The sequence below is a fragment of the Bos taurus genome, chromosome 1 (genome assembly GCF_002263795.3).
Source record: "Bos taurus isolate L1 Dominette 01449 registration number 42190680 breed Hereford chromosome 1, ARS-UCD2.0, whole genome shotgun sequence".
Lineage (NCBI taxonomy): Eukaryota > Metazoa > Chordata > Mammalia > Artiodactyla > Bovidae > Bos > Bos taurus.
Genome location: NC_037328.1, coordinates 130697038 through 130723362, shown reverse-complemented (window position 1 = coordinate 130723362; position 26325 = coordinate 130697038). Strand labels below are relative to the sequence as shown.

Below are 26325 nucleotides of genomic sequence, written 5' to 3'. Positions count from 1 at the left end.
TTTTGCCATACATCAACATGAATCCACCACAGGTGTACACATGCTGAACCCCCCTCCCACCTCCCTCCCCATACCATCCCTCTGGGTCATCCCAGTGCACCAGCCCTGAGCATCCTGTATCATGCATCAAACCTGGACTGGCGATTCATTTCACATATGACATTATACATGTTTTAATGCCATTTGGCATATCCTTTTTTATCCTTTCATTTTTAATTTCTTCTGTGTCATTTTGTTTTACACATGTCTTTTATAGTAGCAGACAAGTGGATTTTGTACTGAGTATCTGCTTTTAATAGGTGAATTTAACCCATTTGCTGTCATTCATTGTAGATTTATTTCTGCCATCTTATTTCATGTCTACGTTTTAAACTTTCTTATTTGTGTATAGTTTTTTGTTTCTGGTTTTTTTTTTTTTTGCCATACTGTGTGGCTTACAGGCTCTCAGTTCCCCAACCAGGGCTTGAACCTAGGCCATGGCAGTGAAAATCCGGAATTCTAACTACTAAGCCACCAGGGAACTCTGTGTATAGTTTATTTTTGCCTTTCATTGAACTGGTCTCATTTACTTTATCCTGTTTTTCTTTCCTCTAATGATTAGGAAGTTTTGAGTCTTATCTTGGGTGATTATTCTAATATTGTATATATATGTGTGTATACTTACATTTTTATATCAACATCTGGATGTAATCAGTATCTTTAGACTCTTCCCAAATGAGGCAAGAACTTTAGTATTTATTAATGATAACTTATTTTTCCCAGCCCCTACCCTCACATATGGATCATCATAGATTTTAGTTCTAAATTGTCCTTCATTGTCTTCAAATTGTTTTATAATATGTATTATAATATGTGTTGAAACTTAACTCAGGTTTTTCTGTTTCCTTTGCATACCACTGTTGACATCATTTATAATACCACTCATCTTTCTTTTTCATGGATCTATTTTTCACTTTGCTGGAGTATATCCTCCAGGAATTCTTTTAGAAAGCGTGGAGAATGTAATTTATAAGGCAATTGATGTCTGGAATGACTGTGTTTCCTTTCTAGAGGGGTCCATTTTGATTTTCAACTCCCTGTTGAATTTTTTTTTTTTTATTCCGAATGATGGTATTTGTAGATATCCCAGATCTCTATTTTTGTTTCAGGTAATATATACCCTCAAAATCTGTGCATACATGAGTTACAATATTACCTGAATGTCTTCTGCTGTTCAGTTCAGGCCTTGCCATTCCCACTTTAGTCAAATCCACGCCATTTGCATCTGTTTTGTTGACTGCAGTTCTGAGTGGGATTCACTCCCTCTGGGTGAAGGTCAGTCTTCATCCCTCCTCCCAAGGAAATTGGGGAAACTGCCTCGGTCTCCCCGCTGGTCCTCAGCTGTAGATCTTATTTTCTTAACCCCTTCATTTATCATTAATATCCAAACCAAAGAATTCTAGGATGTCAGAACTTAAAGGACCTGAAGACCCAGGAGCCCCGCCCTGCTTTCATACATGAGGAGACCCAGGCTCTTATGTGTGGGGTACAGCTTGTGTCCGTGTGTCCACCAAGCCTTGCCCCTCTGCCTTGCTGAGTGACTCAGGGGGATGTGCAGGGTGACAGGCTGTGGGGACAAGGTCACTTTCTCAGGCTTGATCTCACAGTGTCTGCCTAAGATGTGGATTCCTGGGGGTCCTGACTAGCTTGTGCTATGGCTTTCCTGGCCGTCCACACACTGGCAACTCCTACGTCTGTATCTCTTGCCCCTCTTCTAGTTTTCTGACTTAAGTCTCCAAATGCCTGTTTGAAGTCCTACATACATGTCTGAGAGGTTCTGAAGTGTGTCAGAAACTGAGGCCCCCCCCACAACCCTGTTATTCACCATCTTCCCCCATTTAGGATATGATACCACCATTCATTTGGCTCAGCCCCCAAACAGCCACAAGCCTCAATGCTCTTCTCTCTCACCACCCCCATCCCCATGTTTCCCTCCAGAACACCCTGCTCCTGTTGGCTCTGTCCTAGATAGTGGCCTGAATCGGGCCTGAATCGGGCCACTTCTCACAGCAGCCCCCTCACCCCACCTTCAGTCCTGCTCTCTGTCTTGTCTTGCTGGATTACTGCATAACCGCCTACCTAGTACCCCTGCTTCTACTCTTGGTCTGGATTTCCCCAACCGCCAGGGTAAACTTTTCAAATGTCCTATAGATCATCTCTCTCTTTTGCCCAGTCTCTGCAGTGAATGAAGTCAGCCTTACCCAGATGCAGCAGTCCCACCCACCCTTGACCTGCCCCACCTCCCCCCATCTTCCACTCAGCAGTCCCTCCACTTCCCCAGTTCAGCCAGCCTGCCTTTGCCCACCTCCACCCACCACGTTCCCTCAGCCCGGAATGCTCTTGCCATTGGCCACATGGCTCCCCTACCCCCATCATTTAGTCACTGCTCAAAAGCTTCTCCTAAAGGAGAAGGAGAGATGCCATCCTTCCCTATCCAAAATGACACCAACTTCTACCAGATACCTCCAACTGGCGCTACTGTTCCTAGTATATACCCATCTTTACTAGAAATTACAGTATCAATTCATTCGTTTATCTGTCTTCCTATTAGATTGTAAGTCACATGAGAGCAAGGATTTTGCCCCATTCCCCTGTATGCATAGTGCCTAGAGCACTGCCAGACACACAGTAGATGCTCAAATATTTCTTGAATAAATGAACGAAGGAAAGTGAATAGACTTCACATTCATTAATTCACTCAGCCACTGTTGAGTGCTGTTTATGCCAGGCTCCGAGTAGATGGGTGACACACAAATCAGGTCCCTGCCTCTGGGAACGGACAGCCCAGCTAGGGGCCTTTTAAATGGACAGTGAGAACAGAGCCATGAAGGGCCTCTATGGGGGTGGAGAGTCGGGGCTGAGGCAGCAGTATTCTGTGAATCAGTATCAGCTCACCAAGGCAAGAGGAGCAGGGAGGAGGAAGGGCTGAGGAAAGGAGCCCCAGGAGAGAATAGATACTCATAGCAGACGCTCCTAAGGGACTTCTTTGTGTCAGCGCTGCTCTAATGGCCTTAGTATATTAACTCAGGACAGCCCTGACCAGCCCCATTTTAGGAACAGGAGGCAGAAGTGAATTTGCACAGGGTCATACTCTGGGAATGAGGAGCCAGACTCAGCCCAGAATCGGCTTCAGAATCTGTAACCAACTGCTCCACAGCCTCCAGGAGAGGCGAGGTGTGTGGTCAGAGGTAGAGAGCTGGGGGAATGGGGAGGGGTGGCAGGCAGCAGAAGTTTGCAAGCCGCTGAAGGGTTTAAATTTCACAACCCCCATGGGCCTGGAGCCTGTCAGGCTTGCAGGTCTAAAGAGAGCCTCCCCCCAGTTGTGGCTGTGACCTCTGAAACAATCAGGGAGAACCTTTATCTCTGGAGAATAGGCTTATGGGGTGGGGGGCTGGGGAAGGTGAGGGGAAGAGCCTTTGGGGAGATGGTCTCTCCAGCCTCTGTCTCCCCAGCTGCCTCAGTTCCCAGATCTCAGGAGGCCTGCAGCAGCCTCATCCTTGGCGACAAAGGCCCTGGCTCTCAGGGGGCTGCCCCGTCCCCTGGTCCCTTGCACACAGGGCTGGGGACCCTTTCTGACCCGGGAAGGCCTCTTCGGGCTTCCCGCAAGCTGGTCCAGGGCCTCTCCTTCCAAGGGGCTGCCAAGTAGAGGCACTGTGTCCATTTTACAAATGAAGAAACAAGGACTCAGAGAGTCAGTGACCTCCCCAAGACTCAGCTTGTAAAGGCTGCTGAGGGCTCCAGGCCCAGGTCTGGGGACTCCTGAGGAGTTCTGCCACAGAAGTGATCACTGACTTCATGAGGCTTTTTCTTCAGACAGAGAATTAAGGCCCAGGGAGCCTTAATGGGGCAGAATCAGTGGGTCCACAGATAAGTCAGTCAGAGCCTCACACTGAGGTGCCTGAGGCCCTGCTGGTTCCTGACAGCACAGCCCGGGCCTCGTGGAGATAGCTCCATGAAGCCACCCCGAGGGGACGCAGCTGTAGCCTGGGGGTCTGCAGGCCCCAGGGGCTCCCAGATGGATGGTGCCAGCCCCTGAATGGCCTCCTCCCACCGCAGTTCTGGACACAGCCGGACAGGAGGAGTTCAGCGCCATGCGGGAGCAGTACATGCGCACAGGGGACGGCTTCCTCATCGTCTTCTCGGTCACAGACAAGGCCAGCTTCGAGCACGTGGACCGCTTCCACCAGCTCATCCTGCGCGTCAAGGACAGGTGAGGGCTGGGACACCCCATGCCTGGCTCAGGGTAGGCTCTGTCTGTCTGTCTCTCTCAGATCTTCAGGTGAAAGCTGAGGTTCAAGGAGCAGAGCTGAATTCAGCCCTTGGTTCCTCCAACTCCCACCAGCTCCCACCCCAGTCCTTTCTACATGGCAGAGGGGTCGACATGCATCCACGGCCTCGAGGGGTTGGCTCCCTCCCATCTTGCCTTAACTGTCCCTACTGATGACTCAAGGAACCATAAATAACATCTGTTTTTCAGCTCCAATTTAACCAAATTTTATTACAGCCAAAGAAAAAGTGAATTTTCTCTCCAGTGTACATTGTAATTGGTTAAATCACATTTGACTGTGAGATTTATAAGCCTCTAATTAAAGGCTTGGGCTTAACAGATGGCTCAATGGTAAAGAATCCGCCTGCCAATGCAGGAGATGCAGGTTCAATTCTTGCCTGGGAAGTCTCATGGACAGGGGAGCCTAGCAGGCTACAGTCCATGGGTTACAAAGAGTCAGTCAGACACGACTTAGCAACTAAACAATAGCAACGGTTAATGGCTCAAGTTTTCCTTAGCATAATGTGGAGTAATTAAATAATTTGAAATTTTTATAAGTCCAACTGGTCTTTTCAGTTAACCGGCTCTTAAAGAGTTTAGTATAAAAACAAAAGGACAAACTAATAGGAGATTTGACCAAATCTCAGTGAATTTGAAAAGTCCAGTTAACACCTATCTTAAAGGCAAAGTGATAGTAACTTTTCGAGATAAAGATGCTTACATACATGTACACGTACATACACACAAAGTTCTAAGAGATAAATGTGCGTTAAACCCTTGACTATAGGAATCTCTAAAGAGAAAACATAAATGACACAGATGTGGGAAGATATTCAACTTTCTTGCTCATCAAAGAAGTGTAAGAAAACAGGATAAAGTACCATTTTTCACCCATCAAATTGCAACTTCTTAATGAAAATACTCACTGCTGACAAAGATGCTGTGAGATGGGCATTTCATTGACTTTGGGACAGGAGTGTGGCCACACGTGTCCTTCAGAAACTTTCAGGCAGACATGACTCCAGATCCCTTCCTGACTCTCCTGGGAGCCATCCTGATTTTGTAGCCGCCATTGTTGAGGGGCAGCTGTGTGCCCACCCCCAGCCCTGGTGCTCTTCGAGAGTCCTTGCTGATGGCCACAGCATGATGGCCTGCAGGGGCGTGTGTCACGGTGACTGGGAGATGGGAGGAAGTGGGCCCAGGAACCCAGCCACTGGCCCAGGGAGTATAAAGCCACAGGGTTCCCAGGAGGGTCCCCACTCACCTTGCAACAGGCATGAGGCTTCAAACCAAGGCAGCCAGCACCCGCAGGCCCCTCTTCCATCCCTGGAGATGTGGAAGGAAAGGCTCTGAAGTCAGCCTCAGGCCCATAGGGAGGTGCTGTGGGCTCTGTCAGGCCTGAGGCAAGGTGCCCCACCTTCACCAGGGGAAGCTCACGAGGTGCTGTTCCTTTTTTCCCCAGGGAGTCATTCCCGATGATCCTCGTGGCCAACAAGGTCGATCTGATGCATTTGAGGAAAATCACCAGGGAACAAGGAAAAGAAATGGCGACCAAACACAATGTAGGTGGTGTGTGTGTGCGCGCGCGCGTTGGAGCGGGGGGCTCAGGGGATGTCAGTGTCGCCTCACTCCTGCAGTCCCGGTCTGTGGGATGGCACGTAGACATCCTGGGTCATGGGCTGGATTCCATAGCAGTGGAGCATGTGCAGTGTGGGATATTTTGTGAAAGACGATGCCAACCTAGAGAGAAAGCACGTCCTTGTCAGTCAGTAGAGGCCCTGCTCTGGGGAGGGCCCTGGCCCTGGCCCTGACGCGGCAGGTTCATCACTGGGCCATGCAAAGAGCTGGCTTCTGTCTCCGAGCCAGCACCTGACTGTGCTCAGAACCGTCGGATCAGCCACCTTCACTGAGCCCTGCTCATGCCAGGCGTTGTGTTGGGGGAGCATCTACTCCCGGCTACCACACGTGGAGGTAGGCACTACTGTCTTCATCTTGGAAGTGATCAAACCCAGGTTGGCCCAGCCCACAGCGCATGTCAGCAGACATCTTTAAGTTTTTTGAGTTTTTTTCTCTATTCCTTGTGATGTCCCTTTACCCACTGGATGGTGGGGTCACTGGGCTTTTTCCCACCCCTCCCCTGCATTGGCCCAGCCATGCCCTGGCCTCACTAGTCAGGTATGTAGACATCCACCTAGCCTCCCGGGAAGTCTACACGATTATCGCTTCCCTCTGCCCAGTGGGCCTAGCTCTGCGAGTAGAGGAAAAGGGTCACTGTGGGTTAGTTTTGCTTATCTCTGCCTTCTGTGTTCATTCACATATTCATTCAACCGTCCTGTGTCCTGGGATACAAAACTCCATGCTTCAGGTGTTGACTTCTAGTGACAGAAGACAGTCAATAAACAAAGCAGGGAATTCCCTGGTGGTCCAGTGGCTAAGACTCCAAGCTCCCAATGCGGGGGGCCTGGGTTCCATCCCTGGTTAGGGAACTAGATCCCACATGCTGCAACCAAGATTCAGCCAATGCAGCCAAATAAATAAATAATTTTTAAAAAATCCAGCTTTTTAAAAAATAAGCAAAGTAAATTAGAGTGTCCAAAGGTAACATGCTCTGGGTGAAGGTAAATTAGGGAGAGAGGGAGGGAACGTGGAGTGGGAGGGGCACACTTCTACAAATAGGTGATCAGGGAGAGCCTTGCTAGACGGTGCATGTCAGCCAGGACTGACTGGAGATGAGGGAGTAGGTCCTCTGGATATCTGGGGAAAGAATGTTCCAGCAGAGGGATAATCCAGCAATCCAAAGACCTGCTGTGGGAGTTCAAGGAACAGCAGGGAAGTTAAAGGAGGCCAGAGCAGAAGGAACGGGAGGGGTGAATAACAGGAGGTGAGGTCAGAGCAAGGGGGGTGCAGTGGGTTAAGGCCTTAAGGGCTTTTACTCAGAGTGAGGGGGAGACCACTGGCAGGTTCTGAGTGAGGAGAGACATGGCCTGACTTCTGGCTGAACAAGGGAATTCCCAAAAACCATCTACTTCTGTTTCACTGACTACACTAAAACCTTTGACTGCGTGATTCACAACAAACTGTGGAAAATTCTTAGAGAGATGGGAAATCCAGACCACCTTACCTGGCTCCTGAGAAACTTGTATGCAGGTCAAGAAGCAACAGTTAGAACCAGACATGGAACTCTAGATTTCCAGGTGAAGTATCAATAACCTCAGATATGCAGATGACACAACCCTAATGACAGAAAGTGAAGAGGAACTAAAGAGCCTCTTGATGAGGGTAAAAGAGGAGAGTGAAAAGCTGGCTTAAAACTCAACATTCAAAAACAAAGATCATGGCATCTGGTCCCTTCACTTCATGGCAAATAGATGGGGAAACAGTGGAAACAGCTACAGATTTTCTTTTTTTGGGCTCCAAAGTCACTGTGGACAGTGACTGCAGCCATGAAATTAAAAGACGCTCCTTGGAAGAAAAGCTATGACAAACCTAGACAGTGTGTTAAAAAGCAGAGATCACTTTGCCAACAAAGTTCTGTCTAGTCAAAGCTATGGCTTTTCCAGTAGTCATGTATGAATGTGAGAGTTGCACCATAAAGAAGACTGAGTGCCAAAGAATTGTTGCTTTTGAATTGTGGTGCTGGAGAAGACTCTTGAGAGTCCCTTGGACAGCAAGATCAAACCAACCAATCCTAAAGGAAATCAACCTTGGATATTCATTGGAAGGACGGATGCCAAAGCTGAACTTCCAATACTCTGGCCACCTGATGCGAAGAGCCAACTCATTTGAAAAGACCCTGATGCTGGGAAAGATTGAAGGCAGAAGTCGATGAGGGTGATAGAGGACAAGATGGTTGGATGGCATCACTGACCCAATGGACATGAGCTTGAGCAAACTCTAGGAGATAGTGAAGGACAGGGAAGCCAGGTGTGCTGAAGCTCATGGGAGTGGCAAAGAGTTGGACACGACTTAGCGGCTGAACAACAACAACAAATACCAAATCATTATGTTGTACACCTGAAATTAGTGTTGTGTGTCAATCATACCTCAATTTTATGTGTACATATATAATTATATGTTTATATACATGGAAAAAGAAAAAAATGCCTTGAAACCCAAGAGGAAAAAAGTCATGAAACCCCTGTAGGTATGGCAAGAGTCCTGGAATTGAGGTTGGGGACAGTTCAGTGCCATGCATGTGGGGAGATGAGCTGAAACAGGAAAAGCAACAGAGTGGTCAGTGATATGTAAGGACCAGAGTGAGGTCTTGAGAGCCAAGAAAAGGACATGCCTCAAAGAAGAGGGGGGGGATCGACCAAGACAGGTGTGCTCAGAAGTTTCCAGGTGAGCACTGAACTGACCGCTGGGTTTAGAATTAGATTGAGGCCTCAGAAAGCACCCACCTGTCTACCAGCCAACATCCTGAACAGAGAGAGGCCAGGAGCTATCCCATCCCATAGACTCAGGCTCCACACAGTGAGCTGATGCTGACGGCTTTCACAGACCCCTTCTGGGTGGGTGGGTAAGGATGGGGGGAGGGTGGCAGTGCGGGGGTAGCAGCAGCCCCATTCTTCAGGTAACAGAGAATGAGACACAGGGGGCTGGTGAGGCGTACCCCACCTACCCCCACTGGAACCCAGGTCTCCAGTGTCTCAGCTAATGTTGCTTTTACAGCAAATGCTGTAACCCCATTTATCATTAGACCACATGACCTTGTTAGCGCCTGTCCTAATTTTCGAGCTCATAAGGCAAGTTCCTCTTGAGCTGACCAAGGCAGGTCACCCCCACTCAATGTAAGAAGGTGGCATTTCCTGGCCCTTCAGTGGAGCCAAACAGTATTACTTACCATTTGTTGCATGATTTCCCTTAGTTTAAGTGTTGTTACTACGAAATCTTAGAATTCTAAGAACCCAGATAATGCACCTCAGTGTTTCTGCAGACCCCCCCAGAAAAAAGGTGGCAGTGTCTGGAGACCAGAGATATTACAGCTGGTGTGCTTGTAAGGGGGTAGGCAGGAAGCAGAGGTCTGGCCCTAGGAACCTGGGGCATGCGAGCTGGCAGGATTACAGGATGCAAAGAGGCTCCGGGCAGGTCCCTGCCCCCTGGATATCCACAGGGGAGAACACTGCTCTGCCCTCAAAAGATCGACTAGGACTCCAGCTCCCGGGACCTACTGGGGTGCCCACCATGCTTAGAAGAGGCTCTGTAGTGCACCTCAGCACCCCTACCTGTCTGCGTCAGGCCAGGCAGGAAGTGGAAGGTGTTCCCGGTCCAGATATTGAGTCTCCCCTGGCTGCTGTGTGGCCTTGGGCAAATACATCACCACTATGAGCTCAGTCTCCCCAGCTGCAAAACGGGGATAGCTGACTTGCTTACCTCAGCGGGTTAACGTGAGGATTAGCAAGGTCGGGGACATTGGGACCTCGGAGGCCAAACAGCCCACAGTCACCTCAGTGAGGAGCCTACAACCTAATAGCCTTCAGTGGCAGGCAGTTTCCTCTCAGGGTTATCAGAGGCTCAAATATTTGTTGAATGGAAGTTTGGAAATTCTGAAGGTCTGAGCCCTGGCCTTTGTGCTCTGCTCTTTGTGTCTGGGTCAGTAGAGCAAGGCCCCTGCTCCAAGCCACAGCAATGTGTGAACATCTGATCTGTGATGGTCGTTGGTGGGAAGGTACTTTTTGATGTGTTCTGGGCAATCCTTTACAGCCTGCTCCTCCTCTAAGATGACAACTTACCCTATCCCTGCCTTTAACCTGTCGGTCATTTTTATTTTCTTCGCTGTGTTTTTTCCAATGTGTTAATAGTGAAATGTCTTAATTTTGTAATCAGGAAAAAGTTGCAAAAAATACCAGAGTTCTTCAGTCTAATCACGATTGGCTTGCCTGCATCTCATCTAGGGAGGCCAGTGCGTGCTGTCTGGAGCCCACACTCTCTCTACTTGGTAGGAAAGTGGGGGTGTGCCTCCCGCTTTTATGGGGTCCCTGTGAAAGGAGGAGTCTCTGTCCTGACTTCATGGAAGCTTTGTTTTCCTCGCTGTGCCAGCCCAAGGCTTGGGGTAGACATGGCCCTACGAGGTCCCTTCAACCACGTCTCCTAGTTACTGCCACCCTCCAGCCGGCTGGTGACTCCTCAGTCCTAAACATGCAGACATGAGCCTTCTGTAAACATACTGAGCTCTGGGCTCACAGATGCACACAAGAGAGAGCTGGGCCAGGCAGGCTGCTGGAGACCAGAAGGGATGCACAGACCACCAGAATCACTAGGGTGCAGAGTCCTGCGCAGGGCCATCCCCTTTCCCACCCACATCCCCTCAGGAGGACCCAGGAAGGGGGGCAGGATCCCCCAGGGCACAGAAAGAGACCTCGGGGAGGAAAGTGAATAGAATCAGAACATACGTCAGTTTGATAAATGAAACAGTCTTTAGTCTTCAAGTGTATAAAAAGGTCTTTTTCATTCTATTTTTAGGGGACCCCAAAATATCTCTGTGAACCAAGAACAAAAGAGAGAGTCAGAAAAGCCGTCAGGAAAACTTTTCAACTTTAAAGAGTGAGAAACCATAGATAACTAATGAGAACCCACTATACCGCACAGGGAACTCTACTCAATGCCCTGTCATGACCTAAATGGGAAGGAAATCCAAAAAAAAGAGGGGCTGTATGTAAACATATAGCAGATCCACTGTGCTGTACAGCAGAAACTAACATTGTAAAGTGACTATACTCGAATAAAAATTAATTAAAAAATAAAATTCGCACAGCTTCTAAGTAAAGCAGTAATAAGTAAATAAAGAGTGAGAAGCCACCCAAGGCTTGAGATTGTAGGTGCCAGGGGGCTCTGCAGGGTTCCTTGGGGACTCTGAGAATTTTGCATTTTTTAGGGAAAAGGGCTTTGTGTATCTCAGTGACTCCCGTTTTGCCTTCCAGATTCCGTACATAGAAACCAGTGCCAAGGATCCACCTCTCAACGTCGACAAAGCCTTCCACGACCTGGTTAGAGTAATTAGGTGAGTGAGGCTCACCACCTGGAAGCAGGGCCTCTGCGGCAGGATGGGCACAGGGAGGGCTGGAGGAGCACGGGGGCACCTTGTCCAGGCCCAGGCTGGGCTCTTCTGGGCCTTGTTCTGGGTTTCTTAAGCCTCTGTCCATCTCTCTCTGTCCTCCCCACCCACCTGTGCCTTCCCCTACTCCCTGTGGATGGAGCCACAAGCAAACAAAGTGCTCTCCTGCCCGAGGTACCACGCAACCTCCTCCCTGGATCTCCTTCATCCTGCAGCTCAGACTCCCCTTGGGCAGTGCCTCCATCCTGCCCTCCCCCCATCCAATCCCAGGCTCTCCCAACACCAAAGCTGCCAGCTCAGTAAAAAGTAGGCCCTCCCCTCTTCCCTGATGTCAGAACACCCCTTGACATTCTAGCTGAACGACCAGCATCTGATTCCCAGGCTACAGTCACAGAGGCTTCGCACATCTGTCTCCTCACCAGTCCCCACACACTGGCAGTCTGCGAGGATTGTCAGAAACCCCAGCCATGGTCTCTTGTACATTCTTTTGTGTAGTTAGGTGTAAAGCTTCATCATCTCATGCTTAGATGATGGAGACAGCCTCCTGGCTGGTCTCATCATCCTCTATCTTTCCTGTTCCCCAAATCCTCAACCTACAGAGACACCTAATCAGTGGTTTGCAGACGACATGCATTTAGCCTGTTATCTTATGCTGGGGACCTCTAGGGCTGTCACAGAGTTGTGGAATCACATGCAGGCTGTAACCATGTGCTTCCTGACCTGCCATCTCTCAGCCCCCCACCCCCAGTGCGTGCACACACTCACACTCATGCACACACACCCAAAAACCTCCTTTTCTGATTATTCCCCAGCATGGACTGTGGTTGGCAGCCTTCACCTTATGCTTTAGCTGGGAGTCCTGCACTCATGAAATGATTTTCTCATGGGTGTTTGCCTGCTGTTAGGAGATGCTACCACACCAGGAGGGGGTGATGTCTTAGTTAAGGACCTCCTAGTTCCAAGGACAGGTTTTAGACATAGGAAAAAATGAACAGGACTTCCCTCGTGGTCCAGTGGTTAATACTTAACCTTCCAATGCAGGGAGCAAGGGTTTGATTCCTGGTCAGGGAGCTAAGATTCCTACATGTCTCTTGGTCAAAAAACCAAAACATAAGCCAGAAACAATATTGTAAAAATTCAATAAAGAATTTTTAAATGGTCCACATTAAAAAAAATCTTAAAAAATAAAATAAAATATGAAACACATACATAGAAGCCAACATTGTATGACATATAACATAGCTTGATGTTACATGTGATGGAAATAAATGCAGCCATAGCATGGTATCAGGAAATCTCACCAGTAGGATGGCAGGTTTTGCTCTGCCCTCTCTCCCTTCCCACTTTCCCTGCCTTAGAGATGCTTTCCAGGCCAGGCCTTCCTCCTCCAGCGTCCAGGACCAGGATGTCCCCTCCCTACCCGCCTTCCCCCACCCCTCCCCATCCAGAACCAGAGTTGACCTCCCAGTCACAGGCCCAGGAGCAAGGGAGGAGAAGGCAGGGAGAAGCAAAGGCCCTTTGTAACATTGCTATTCTGTCCTTCCTTCTCTCAAAAGGCAGCAGATTCCGGAAAAAAGCCAGAAGAAGAAGAAGAAAACCAAATGGCGGGGAGACCGGGCCACGGGCACCCACAAACTGCAGTGCGTGATATTGTGATGGCCCGAGGCCCTGGGCACAGTGACCAGGAACTGGCCAGCCCTCGGGACCCTCCACTGCCTAACTGCATTGAAGACCATTCTAACCATGACCCTTGGCCCGAGGACTTGGCACAGGAAGGGAGAGAGGGAGGGAGGGCAGGGAGGAGGTAGGGTCTGGCTTTCCTGGAGGGGCACAGGTGGCCCGGTGTCTCACCAGAGACGAGGAGGCAGCAGTGAGCAAAGTAGCATCCGAGCCCCTGTGCTGATGCAGTCCGGTCCCTCCCTCTCTCCATGGCTGTGTTGTTTCTCTGAACTCCATAGTGTGGGTTTGATGTGGGAGTGTTTCTCCATGTACGAAAACAAGCCATGATCAAGCTCCCCCCAACCCCACCCCCCAGTCCACAGTGTCTGAGCCTGGGTGTCTTTTGTAGATTTTTAAATTATTTTAGGGATTATTATTTTATTAAAGGGGTCTGTACGCACTGCCTGGTGAAGTTTCAAGTCTTCAGCAGACCTCTCCGATATCATGTCTGGAATATTGTGGTTTTTTTTTAACTGAATTTTCCCAGCCATGCCAAAACTCAACTCATTATGAAAGTAGAGTGACCGAGAGACTGGGAAGTTCACAGCGACTGTGGCTGGAGGTTCAAGAGAAACAGACCCCACTCACAGCCTGTAAACTGGAGAGAAGAGAGATGTGTTTACCCAGAAGGCTTTACTGTGGTTCAGGATACAGATATTATGAAACAAAATTTTATTTTGCTGAGGAGAGGGGCTGGCACATCAGTTTTTAAAGGGCTTCGCCTTAACCTGGAGATGTATACATGAAGCAAGCTGACTGGCATTGTGAAAGTGTTCGTTTCTTTTTCACATGTTGTGGGTGGAGTTCTGTGTTCTTCGCAGCAGCTGTGAGAGAGCATTCTCCCGTCACCTGCGTGTCTGGTGCCTCTGATACAAACTCACTGAGCAGGTGTGAATGGTCTCCACGTTGAAGTCGGCTAACATGGACACCATCTGGAAAATTCTAGTTTGTGCTAAGTCTTCACCAAAAATGATCCAATACTGTTCTTACTAAAATAGCACCAAGACCTAAAGCCATTTTCCCTTTGAGTCAACTGACTCACTTCTTCAGTCCAATAAATGAGCAAAAACCCCTTGAAGTATTTGCAAGCTTAGTATTATAGGTTGCCTTTCTGGCACAAACTTTTATTAACCTCTTGGATCTTTACTATAATTGGAAGAGAAAGAAAGGTTGGGGTGAGGACATGGCTCCCCTACACCTGTTTCTACAAGGGGCCAGCCCCCAGCTCCTTGACAATGCCCACCTGCCTCTCAGGTGCTGCTGGTATGAGCCAGATGGGGTGGGGTGGGGTGGAGCAGGGCGGATGGGCAGCAGGAGCCACAGCACACCCCGGAGAGAGAGTCAGAAGATGAGGCAGTCGGCTAGTGACCTTATTTTCTATCTGTTACAAATCAGGCCACCAAGCAAACTAGATCATCCCTAGCAGGTGGCCTGGTCACCACTTGGAGAAAGAAACTCTGGAGAAAGTGAACACCCAGCTGGACATGGAGACACCTGGATTCTTCTTTAGTTTTGAAAATATGCTATGGTCCTAACTCAACAAGGTCACCAGCAACGTGGGGGAAGGGCGGGGGGCATAGCCAAAGAGTGACTCTGCTGCTGAACAAAATAATTTGCTGGAAAATTAGCTTTCATGATTTGTCTAAATGGCCCTTTTTTTCTGAGTCGAAAAGGAAGGATAACAACATTGAGCTCAGGCATTCAGATCTTCCCACGACCCCGTAATGTTAGTGGACCTTCTAAACATTGACAGGACAAGGCCCTTTCCAACTGCCATGCTCCTCTGGGCCACATCCCAGCAGCCCAGGTACAGTTGGGTGGCAGCTGTTAACTGAAGATGAGGAAGAGGCAAGACAGAGGGAAGAAGGAAGGATGGAGATGCGGTGATGGAGAGAGTGGTGGAGCGGGCCAGGAAGCCTTGCCCACGGGGCAATATCCGCTGTGAAATGTTCCCAGGCATGGACCACCATCAGCACCCTTAACCACTGTGGAGCCTGCGGTTCCCCAGTGGCACTGGGGAGTCTTGTTGGAAGCAGAGCAATTGACTTAGAATGAAGCCCTTAGCTGTGAATGTAACCAGACAAGGGGATTCCAGCTGCTTCTGGGCCCTCCCCCAACTAGGGCCGTGCCATCTACCCCAGCCCCCAGTCCCATCTTCCAGGGCATCTCTCCTGCACTCAGCACGTAGCCCACGATGCTGAAGGCAGAAACTGGGTAAACGATGGCCTTCGGCAGTGTCCCTGTTGAGTTAATAGTCCACCTTCATTTCCCATGACCTCATTTCCCCTACAGCTGCGATGGGTAAATAACACTTTTGAAAGAGGTTCTCTACATTTTGGAGAACTGTGGGCTCTTGGGGCAGTGACGGCTTCCACCTAGGCCTGAGTTACAGTGTACCCAGTGGTACCCCCAGCACATGGGCTCCTGGCAGGGTCGGTTTGGAAAACCAGTAGCCATGCTCCTCCCTGAGTGCAGAGCCCAATGAGACTTGTGTCTTTGGTGACACTCTGGTGTTCCTACTGGCTTTTAATTTGAATTGTGCTACCTTCATGCCCCCTGGAGCACACCATTCCTGAAATCCCTTCACCCCCTGCCTTTGTCACTGTGCGCTCACAGATTTCCTTCTGACATCCTGCCCCTCCCCTCACTTAGTAGGGCTCCTGTTCTCCCCTTAGAGGGCAAGCGATCCGAGCCATCCTCCCCACCCCCACGCCTGGAGCAATGGCCACTGACCTCCCCTCACAGGGGACACTGGATGGCTTCAGTTAGGACTTTGTGCGCCCCACCCCATGCCCCATCTCCTTGTGGAGAGTGCCTGTGAGCCTAGTGTGGCCTGTCTCCCGTTCCCAGGAGACAAGACCCACTAACACACGGCAGCTCTGACCCCTCAGCGGCCCCTCAGATGTGTTACAGTCAATCCAGAGCCAGAGCCAGGTCCCCTCCCTTTGCAGCCCCCATTGGAGTAGGGATTCCATGTTGGGTTTACTTAGAATGAAAGACACTTGAATTGCTGAGCACCTGTGAGTGCCCAGCTTCTATGACACAGTGTTAGCCATTGTCTACACTAGTGGCCGTGGTCGTGAAACGAGTGATGCCTGAAGATCTCGATGAAGCTTGAGCCTTTTGTGTAACTTTTATTAAGTCTTTGTGTATCCCAACTCATTAATAAAGAAAAGCGGAGGAGCTCTTGTCTGTCTGATTTCCTCTTACTCAAATATTCCTAAAGTTATGACAAGAACATTGTATGTGGTCAGTGTCCAGCCCAAAATGACACCCACTTGCAGAGCAAATCTAACTCAAGGAGGAAACCACAGATGGCTATGAGTGATGTCCCCGTCCTGCGCGGAGCCAGAGGATGAAGGCAGGTGAGCACTCGTTTAGAGACACAGCCTCCTGATGTCCAACAGCCCTGCCTTCGGGCTCTGCCGCTGACTTTTATATGCCTTTAAGTTACCTACTTCAGTCTTTAGCTTCCTTGCCTATGAATGGGACAATGATGTGTGCTCCCTAAGTAGACAAAAGCTAAAGCTAAGTGTGGCATCCATAGTACAGATCTTAGAAATGATGCACTTTGCAAAGGACACCAAGTGGATTGTCTGACATTGCTTTTCATGGAAACTGCCCCCTGCCCCCGTCTGTAAGATTACAGTCTTTTGTATAAAGTGATTTCTTTTATCTTTTGATCGAAACTGTTGGGTACTTGGCAAAAAACTTTGGGTCTTTTTCCCCAGGGAGTAGAGACCAATCCCTTCCTGGGTACTCTTTGGGTGATGACAGCTGAAGTAGGTTAACTTGGGGGCTAGAGGAAACTTCTCATCCCCTCTGGGCTGGGGGCAGAGAAGACTGTCGACTAGAATGGGGAGGGGTGGTGTGGCTGCCTGCCTATTCATTTCTTCCACACAGATTTATTGGACTCCACCCATGCCAGGCGTTGGGCTGGGTAGTGGGTATATGGCGCTGAGCAGGGCAAAGGATGTTCTGATAGTTCTCCTTTAGTCCTGTCCTACTCAATCAAAATCAGGACAAAATTCTTAACTCTGGTTGTTCAGTGATTAAGATTAGCCTTGCAATGCAGGGCACATGGGATTGATCCCTGGTCACAGAACTAAAACCCCGCATGACTTGGAACAACTGTACCTGCGCACCACAACTACAGAGCCTGAATGCCCCAAACTAGAGAGTCCATGTGCCACAGCAAAAGATCCTGTGTCCCTCAACTAAGACCTGACACAGCCAAATAAATAAATATTTTAAAATAAGCAAATCCAGGCTTTAAAAAAAATCTGCATTTCAACAAGATCCCCAGGTAATTCGTATGTGCAGTAAAATCTGAGTATCACTGCCCTACAAAGGATATCAACTCAGCATCAGAATGAAATCCAGCCTGGATACACTTGTACCTTGGCACTTGGACTGCCAGCTCAGCCAGTCCAACCAGGAAAGTCTCATCTGCTTTCAACTCAACAATTAGAGTTTGCTCCTTTGCCTGTAACAGCCACACGATTCTGCCTGGCCAGGCAGCAAACTCAGAAGTGTTCCCACAGCCAGCAAGTGGTTTCCTTAATTGTGGGAAGTTTTTACACAAAGGCAAATTTGATCCCAGTTTGCTTCTCAAACACTCAAACATTCTTCTGAAAATGTAGACAGCCACATTCAATGTACAGAGCTCTGAATCCAAGCTGAGAACACACAAAAGCTCAGTGTTCTTGGAGCTTTCTCTAAAGGTGGGTGTTCTGTACCAGCTGGAGATACTCTCATCCCCCAGGACTCTGACTTTGCAGAGTTCCACCATCGTGCTTGGGGCTTCCCTGGTGGCTTAGCTGGTAAAGAGCCCAGGAGACACAAGAGGCAAAGGTTTGATCCCTGGGTGGGGAAGATCCCCTGGAGAAAGAAATGGCAACCCATTCCAGTATTCTTGCCTGAAAAATTCCATGGACAGAGGAGCCTAGCAGGGTCCATGGAGTCCTAGCCTAGCCTAGCAGTCCATGGGGTCACAAAGAGTTGGTATGACTGAGCACGCGCGCGCACGCTCGCGCACACACACTGTGGCAAACAGTGCATTGTCATGCTAATGTGAAATTTTAAACTGAAGAAAGCTGAGTTCTACCAGCCAAGAACTGATGGATGCTTTCAGTAGAACATACATCCTGGCAGTGATAAGGGAAAGTATTAACTCTGACTCAAACCAGCTTCCTGCTCAATCATGGGACACGTACCTGGACTGATGGACAGAGGTAAAAGAATCGGGTAAGTGGCTCTCAAAGTTTGGTCCCCAGACCAGCGGCTTCAGCATCACCTGGAAACTTGTTAGAAATGCAAGTCACCCAGGCCTGTATCAGACCTACTGAGTCAGAAATTGTGACTGGAGGCCCAGCCTTGCGTGCTTTCCTACCATGTGGACGTGAGGGCAGCTTGTTTGGTTCTAATCTGCAGGACAGCAGCCCGCTTTCTGGGGAAAGTTGCCCAGGTCCTCCTCTCCTTCCTGTGTCTGATGAACAAGGGTCCCTTGGGCCCTCGGGACCACCAGGAACCCTAGTATGGGGGTTATTCATCTTGGCTCTGTGGGGTGACGGGTGGGGTGGCTGACCCCCTCTCGACCCCCTCTCAAAATCATATGCAGGGGTTGCTCGGGTGGCTCAGCGGTAAAGAATCCTCCTGCCAATGCAGGGACACGGGTTCAATCCCTGATCTGGAAAGATCCCACATACTGCCGGGCAACTAAGCCCAGCACCACCACTACTGAAGCCCGCACCCTCTGGAGCTGGTGCTCCACAAGAGAAGCCCACACACCACAGCTAGGGAGTAGCCCCTATTCGCTGCAACTAGAGAAAAGCCCAAGCAGCAGTGAAGACTCAGCATGGCCAAAAATAAATAAACAAACATTTTTCAAAAATCGTATGCAAAATTGTGTGTACATATGCATTCTTCTGGGGAGATGGTCATGGATCTCCCCCTCAGTGAAAACGTGAACTGGCCCCTTGAACCTCCTTTTCTGACTGCAGGGCCTTCTGCTAGTTTCAAGGCCACCGAGAGTAGGGAGAGGAAATGAAAGGAGCGAAGGTCCGTCTTTAACATTCTTCACACACCCCCACATTGCCCCCACAACATCCTGAGATAGGGGTGGCCTCCCCTCTTCTCCCCATCCCCCAAGTGACTAAGTGCGTGACCCACACGTGACTCATCCAGCTCCTCCCCTGGGGTTAACACCACCTGCCACTCAGGCCCCAGCCTCCTGGGCAGAATTGGCCAAGTGGAGAGGAAACTTAGCATGCCATGATGGCATGAGACCACTTGGCAAGCCTCCCCGGGTGGAAGCCAGGTTCGGAGAAGGGAGGTAAGGCATATAGCAAAGGTTCCTGACATGTCATCATCTCGAATTCATAACCGGTGGTTTGCAAAGGATTGTATATTAGTATTAGAATCACTTCCAGAGTTTGGGGAAAAAAACCTTGCTGCCCAGGCCACAGCCCCAGAGAATCAGGTGCAGTTGGCCTGGGTCAGAGCCCAAGTATAAAGAGTTTTTAAAGCTCCCCAGAGGATTCGGCTGATGGCCAGGCTGAGACCACGAGATGGGTTCCATTTTTATGCTAATTATATATATATATTTTAATTTGGAGGCAAACCTTTCTCTTTTTTTTTGGCCGTGTGCAGGCTTTCTCTAGCTGTGGCCAGTGAGGGCTACTCTGTAGTTGCAGTGTGTGGGCTTCTCTTTGCAGTGGCTTCTCCAGTGGCAGAGCACAGGCTCTAAATCACGGGCTCAGGAGTTGTTGCCCACGGGCTTAGTTGCCCCATGGCATGTGGAATCTTCTCGGACCAGGGATGGAACTCATGTCCTCTGCATTGGCAGGTGGATTCTTAACCACTGCACCACCAGGGAGCATTAGGCTGATTCCTTGAACCATATAGTTTCTCAGTGAAAATTGGTTAATAAAAGAAGGAAGTGGGTTGAGGAGCCCAGCCCTTTGTAAACCAACACTTGCCTATGAGGATTCTCTCTTCACCCAAGCAGGTCCTTTCAGAGCCTGGCTTAACTTGTTGACCAGTCTGTCCAATCCAATGTACATGTATGACCCCAGATCCAGGGGCAGGCCTGGTGCTACAATGCTAATGCCGAATGTCTATTAAATGGATTAATAATGATTACAGATATCACCAGGGGCTTCCATGCCTTCAAACCTAAGTCAGACAGACCTGTGCTGCCCTCCTGTGTCCCTGGTCCCCAGCCTACAGCAGCCCCAGGGCAGCTGCAGACTTGGTTTCTGAGGCTCCACAGCCTCCTTCCTCTGAAGGTCAGCCTCTGCCTCAGTTTCTACAAAGGAAGTCCACACTCAGTAGCCACCCCTGAGCTGTGCTGAGGACTTGGGGTCCCCAGGATCGCCCCTCGGTTGTCAGGGCCTCTCAGTTGGCCTTCACCCCACACCTTGCCCAGTTGCCATCCCACCCACGCCTCCTCTGACAGCAACCTCTCCCTGTAACTAGTCAGCTAAGCACCTGCCCCTCAGATCCCCTCCCCCTTGCCTGGTTGGCTTTCTTTTGCCACAATCCCATAATCCCTTCCTAGGGTACAGTATAGTTCCAACTCTCTGGTTTTTGGAGGGGCAGGTGTGCTATGCTGGGTCTTCACTGTGTGGCCTGGTCTTTCTCTAGCTGTGGCGTGCAGGCTTAGTTGCCTGCTGGCATGTGGAATCATCATAGTTCCCAGACAGGGATCAAACCTGCATCTCCTGCATTGGAAAGTGGATTCTTAACCACTGGAACCAGGGAAGTCCCTGGTTCCAACTGTTAATAGAGGGGGGTAGCCAAGCTTCCAGTTTGCCTGTGACCAAGGAGTTTCTTGGGATGTGAGACTTTGAGTGCTAAACCCAGGACAATCCCTGGTAAACCAGGACAGTGGCTCCCGCTATTAGTAAGAATAAAAATTTTCACCTTGTTCTATAACAGCAATACTAATATTATCAGATAGGTGGCAGTTCTCAAACATTAGCAACCATTATAATCCCCCGGGAGACTCAGCAGGTCTGGGAAGGAGCACTTGAGCTTCTCCCAAGTTCCTGGCACGTAATACTGAGAACCCTGAATCAACCAACCCACATTACTCGGTCCGCACAGGGTACATGCGCCACACACACTGGTTATCAGCGAATGTTTCATGATACTAGCTTACAGCAAGCTAGGCACAGTGCTATTTGTGCATACTATCTCGTTTACTCTCCTTGGGCACCCATGAGGCAGGTGGTATGGCCCTTGTTTTACACGAAGAGAAGACGAGGCCCAGGGACAGCCGGGGCTGATGGGGCCTGGCCTTGCCTGCGGGTCCATCTGGCTCCCAACCCAAGACCGTGCTGCGTACCGCCAACCCCTCCACGCCAAGGATGAGTTGGTCCCGCCAGCCACCCCACCCTCTTTTAATTTTAACTTGTTTGAGGCAAATCTTTCACTGCATCTCCCACATCCCCGCCTTCTTCCAAGTGAGCTGAATGCAGATCAACTTCCCCTGAGTGACTCAGCAGAGGCATTTTGAACCTAGATCACTGTCATTTTCCGGAGCTTCTGCGCTGGGCCTCCTTCCAGGGACACCACCTGGCCTGTCTGCTGCCTTTTTCCAGACTTTCTTCCTGAGCAAGGCTGGCCAGCCAGCAGTTAGCACAACGGGTGAGACCCAGGGGCCCCAGGTGCAGTCTGGGGCCTCTGGCCTCCAGCCTGTGGGAAGCAGCCTGCAGCCAGGGGCCGCTTGGGACCCCGCCTGGATCCTACATGAAGGTGACCTGGAGGAGCCCTTGATGCAGGCACCATAACCATTTTCTGAGTCAATATGACAACTTCCCCGACCCCCAAATGAATTCAGACTTCTGTTTCTTCTCTGCGGTTGGCGTTGCTGAGATTCTGATACTACTGATGTGCAAGGTGGCATGGGGAGGGGCCATGAGCATGGGTGCCCAAGTCTGGCCCAGCTGAGCTGCTGGCTGATGACTTTGGCAAGGTGCCCAACTGCTCTGTGCCTAGATTTCCTCATTTATCAGATTGTTTGGGTTTGAATTAGATATATATGCTTTAAGAATAATGGCTGGCACGTGTGTGCGTGCTCAGTCATATCCAACTCTTTGGAACCCAGAGGCTGTAGCCTGCCAGGCTCCTCTGTCAACGAGATTTCCCAGGAGTTATTACTAGAGAATTACTGGAGTGGGTTGCCATTTTCTACTCCAGGGGATCTTCCCAACCCAGGAATCAAAGCTGTGTCTCCTGCGTCTCCTGCATTGGCAGGTGGATTCTTTACCACTGTGCCACCTGGGAAGCCAATGGCTGGTATAGGGAATGTTTTATTTAAGTGTTAGCCGAAATTCCAGAATCAAATCAGTAAATGCTTCGGAGTGCCGACTAGTAACTACAGCCACCATTTATTGACCATAGGTGACCGCAACTGATCACCTACCAGTTATTGTGCTTTGCCTGGTTCACTTAAGACTTGGAGGAGCTGGGTGACTGCCCCAGTAAGTGAAGTGCTAGAATCCAGGCCAACCTGCCCCATGGGGTCCTCTTGCCTCCCTTGTGGGGCAGGCCTGGGCATCAACTGTCCTCCCTGGGATGGCCAGCCTGGAAGGCTCCACCTTATACCCCATCCTCTGACTTCTGCCCTCCCACCTCTCCCCGCCTGCCTCTCTCCCCCAAGTCCCTCCCTCCCACCCCCCAGCCCAACTCTTCATCTGCAAGGCAGCCTCCAGGCTCTACTCACTCTACCTGTTACCCTCATTTCTCCAGGTCCAGGGCTACTCTGAGCTCTGCTCATACCCAGCTCCCCTTGTCAAGCCAAACATACTCTACCTTCATGAGAAGCCATTTGGATCCAACATCAAGAAGTTTCAAATCCTCTACCCTAAAAGTTCCATTCCTGGGGCCCTTTCCTAAAGAAATTGTCAAAGTTGCAAAGAATGGATGAACAAAGATGGTCTTTGCATTCATAAGACAAAAAAAAATTGAAAATGATCTAAGTGAACAGTAATTGGGCAAAATTAAATAAATAATGCAATACCTGTGATCAGCTAGTAAAGAGAAAATGTGTGAACCAGCATAAGAAATGTACATTTCCTATACTTTGACCACCCCTGGTTGTTATCATCTTTTTTGAAATGTCTGCTTAATGGACACGTGAAGAAAATGGCATCAAATTTCTATTTTATTTTTATTTCTTTGAGCACCAGTAGAATTGAGGACATTTTAAGTTTTTTATTTGTCAATTTTTATTCCTCAGAAATTCCTTATTCATGCTTATTTTCCTAGCATCTAACTAATCTTCTAATTTTATTTATGGTTTGTATCAGTCAGTTGAGTTGCTCAGTCGTGTCTGACTCTTTGTGACCCCATGAATCGCAGCACGCCAGGCCTTCCTGTCCATCACCAATTCCTGGAGTTTACCCAGACTCATGTCGATCGAGTCCATGATGCCATCCAGCCATCTCATCCTCTGCCATCCCCTTCTCCTCCTGCCCTCAATCTTTCCCAGCATCAGGGTTTTTCCAATGAGTCAACTCTTCGCATGAGGTGGCCAAAGTATTGGAGTTTCAGCTTCAACATCAGTCCTTCCAATGAACACCCAGGACTGGTCTCCTTTAGGAGGGACTGGTTGGACCTCCTTGCAGTCCAAGGGACTCTTCCTTGGACTCTTATACCATTGTGGTGAAGATTAAATGAGCTAATTCATAGAAAGCTCTAGAAACAATTCTGGCACCTAGTAGGTGTTCTGTCATCAATTTTACTTCATTGAAAATGTATTCTGGAGTTAAGAGTGAAATAAGTTTTAGCTTTCATGTTAAGCCAGCTGTCCCAATAAAAAGCCTGTGTCCAGTAGGCAATCTTTTTGTTGACCCCAGAATTCCAGGGGGAATTCCCTTCACAGAGCAGTAATCTGGGGGAAAGTTTGCTCCAAAGCACCCTGTGAACCCTCTCACCCAGAACTTTTCCCCCGGGCCAAGTTCAAGACCTCTGTCACAACAGGTTTCCTGATGGTAGGGGGCAGAGCCAAGTCACACTCAGTCGGACGCCATCTCCCTCTCTAGTCCAGCTTCAGGGCCTCCTGAATTCAGGGCCTCAGTCTTTGCATAACCCCCCACTTCACTTGGGCCTCAGGGGCCAATGAGATCCATATTTCTCTAACCACACCCCTCCCACAGCCAACTAAGTCTGTTTTAACATGGTCACTAGCTGCCCCCAGCTTGGCCAGCATACGCCCCAGCAGGAGCCAGGGGAAGAACTTGCCCTGTGCTGGGGCATAGTGAGGGGGTGAGGGGTGCTCTAACCCTGGAGTGGGGGTACCCAGCCAGGCTTCCTGGCCACTGCTGGTTCCTGGATTCAGTCAGGGCCAGATTGCCTCTGTCTAATGCTCAGTGTTAATTTCTCTTCCTTGTCATTCACTTCTGCAAGGAAGTTCTTCAGAAGTGACGAGCGTTTTCACTGGGCCAGGGGTATAGTATCGAAGGCGGGGGAAGGAGATGGATTTATTGACACAGATATTTTCTTTTAGGTCAGCAGTCCCTAAACTTTTCAGCACCAGGGACCGATTTCGTAGAAGACAATTTTCCCACAGACTGGGGGAGACTTGATGGTTTCCAGATGATTCTCTTAAGGAACATGCAATCTAGATCCCTCGCATGTGCAGTTCACAGTCGGGTTCGTGCTTCGGTGAGAATCTAATGCTGTTGCTGACCTGACAGGAGGCAGTGCTCAGGCAGTACCAGGAGCGACGGGGAGCAGCTAGAAACACAGGTGAAGCTTTACTTGCTGGCCCACCGGTCACGGCCTGCTGTTTGGCCTGGTTCCTAACAGGCCATGGACTGGTACCAGTCTGTGGCCCCGGGGGTTGGGGCCCCTGTTTTAGGCCAAGAGCTGAAATGCTACTTGTTGAGGGCTTGCTCTGCGCTGGGCAGGGCTGGGTCTGTTGCATGGGATGGGGAACCACTGCCAGACATTTGTGGGAATGAAGCCCTGGGGCTGCACAGCAGCCAAGCCCAGAGCTGAGGGCTTCTGTCACCAAGCCTCCCCTCACTTGGCCCCCAGGAGGAGGACACTAAACTCCTCTCAGGAGAGGAACCTGAGCTTCAGAGATGTTAAACAGCTCTCTCCAGTTCTCAGAGGCCAGAGTGGCAAAGCCTGGGCCACAAGGGTGCCCTCCAAGCCAGCCCCAAACAGGGGTCTGAGGACACTGCCTCACTAACCATGGGGCCTTGGCAAGTTATTCCAGCTCTGTGGGTCGGGGTTCCCTCATGTGAAAACCAAACCCATATGACTACAGTCCTCTAATGTCATGAAGATTAAATGTTGATGAATCCACAGAGCTTATATGGTATGTGTCTGGCATATACAGAGTACATTCTCGATATTTCCTAGCTGTTGTTCTTAGCACTACCAACATGATGTTTGTAGTAGTAGCAGCACTAAGAGGTATGCGTTATCCCCATTTGAATGTCCCCTTGCCACAAGGCCAGTGTTCCTCTTGTCCACCAGGTGGCGCCATCGCAGAGCAGATGGGTCCCTTGCCAGCCTCACGTGGTGGGGTTGGTCCCAAAGGCCTCTGACTGGGCTCCCAGGGTAAGAGTCCTGGGATATCAAGGGTCAGACCCCTCTACCTTGCTCTCACTCCACCCTCTGGGTCTTTCTGCCTTCTAGAAGAGCAGCTTGTGCAGATTCAGGTACACCGTCGGACCCAGGGTCTGGAGCATAGCAAGTTCACCATACATTTCACAAATGGTTCACACATGCCCAGGCTGGAGAACCCTCTTAGGAACCATGAGATGAACCCCAATACATACCCCGCTCTGGGTCTAAACACCCACACACCTAAGTCCCTGGCCTTTGACCAGGGCTGATCACCCTGTAACCAGCACTTAACAAAATGTTGAAAGGCTCTGCCTCAATCACAGATGGAGCTTATTAACAGGACAGATTCCAAAGCCCCACCTGGGCCAGTGGTTCACAAGTCCCTGGGAACTTGTGAGAAATGCAAATTTTCCCCACCCTGCTGCTGCTGCTAAGTCACTTCAGTCGTGTCCGACTCTGTGAGACCCCATAGACGGCAGCCCACCAGGCTCCCCCATCCCTGGGATTCTCCAGGCAAGAACACTGGAGTGGGTTGCCATTTCCTTCTCCAATGCATGAAAGTGAAAAGTGAAAGTGAAGTTGCTCAGTCGTGTCCGACCCTTAGCGACCCCATGGACTGCAGCCTTCCAGGCTCCTCCGTCCATGGCACTTTCCAGGC

The 26325-nt window shown here is 49.7% G+C and overlaps 1 protein-coding gene across 9 annotated transcripts in view; it reads left to right on the top strand.

The window, feature by feature from the left end:
* The window catches only part of MRAS (muscle RAS oncogene homolog), a 66574-nt gene extending 50312 nt beyond the window's left edge, over window positions 1–16262 (top strand). For all 9 annotated transcript variants that reach the window (XM_005201891.5, XM_005201890.5, XM_015473278.3 and 6 more), the window contains 4 exon segments: window positions 4096–4249; window positions 5769–5868; window positions 11227–11306; window positions 12917–16262. In XM_005201891.5, coding sequence (XP_005201948.1) covers window positions 4096–4249; window positions 5769–5868; window positions 11227–11306; window positions 12917–13016 — 434 coding nt within the window. In that variant the 3' untranslated portion in view covers window positions 13017–16262.
* The last annotated feature ends 10063 nt before the right edge of the window (window positions 16263–26325 follow it).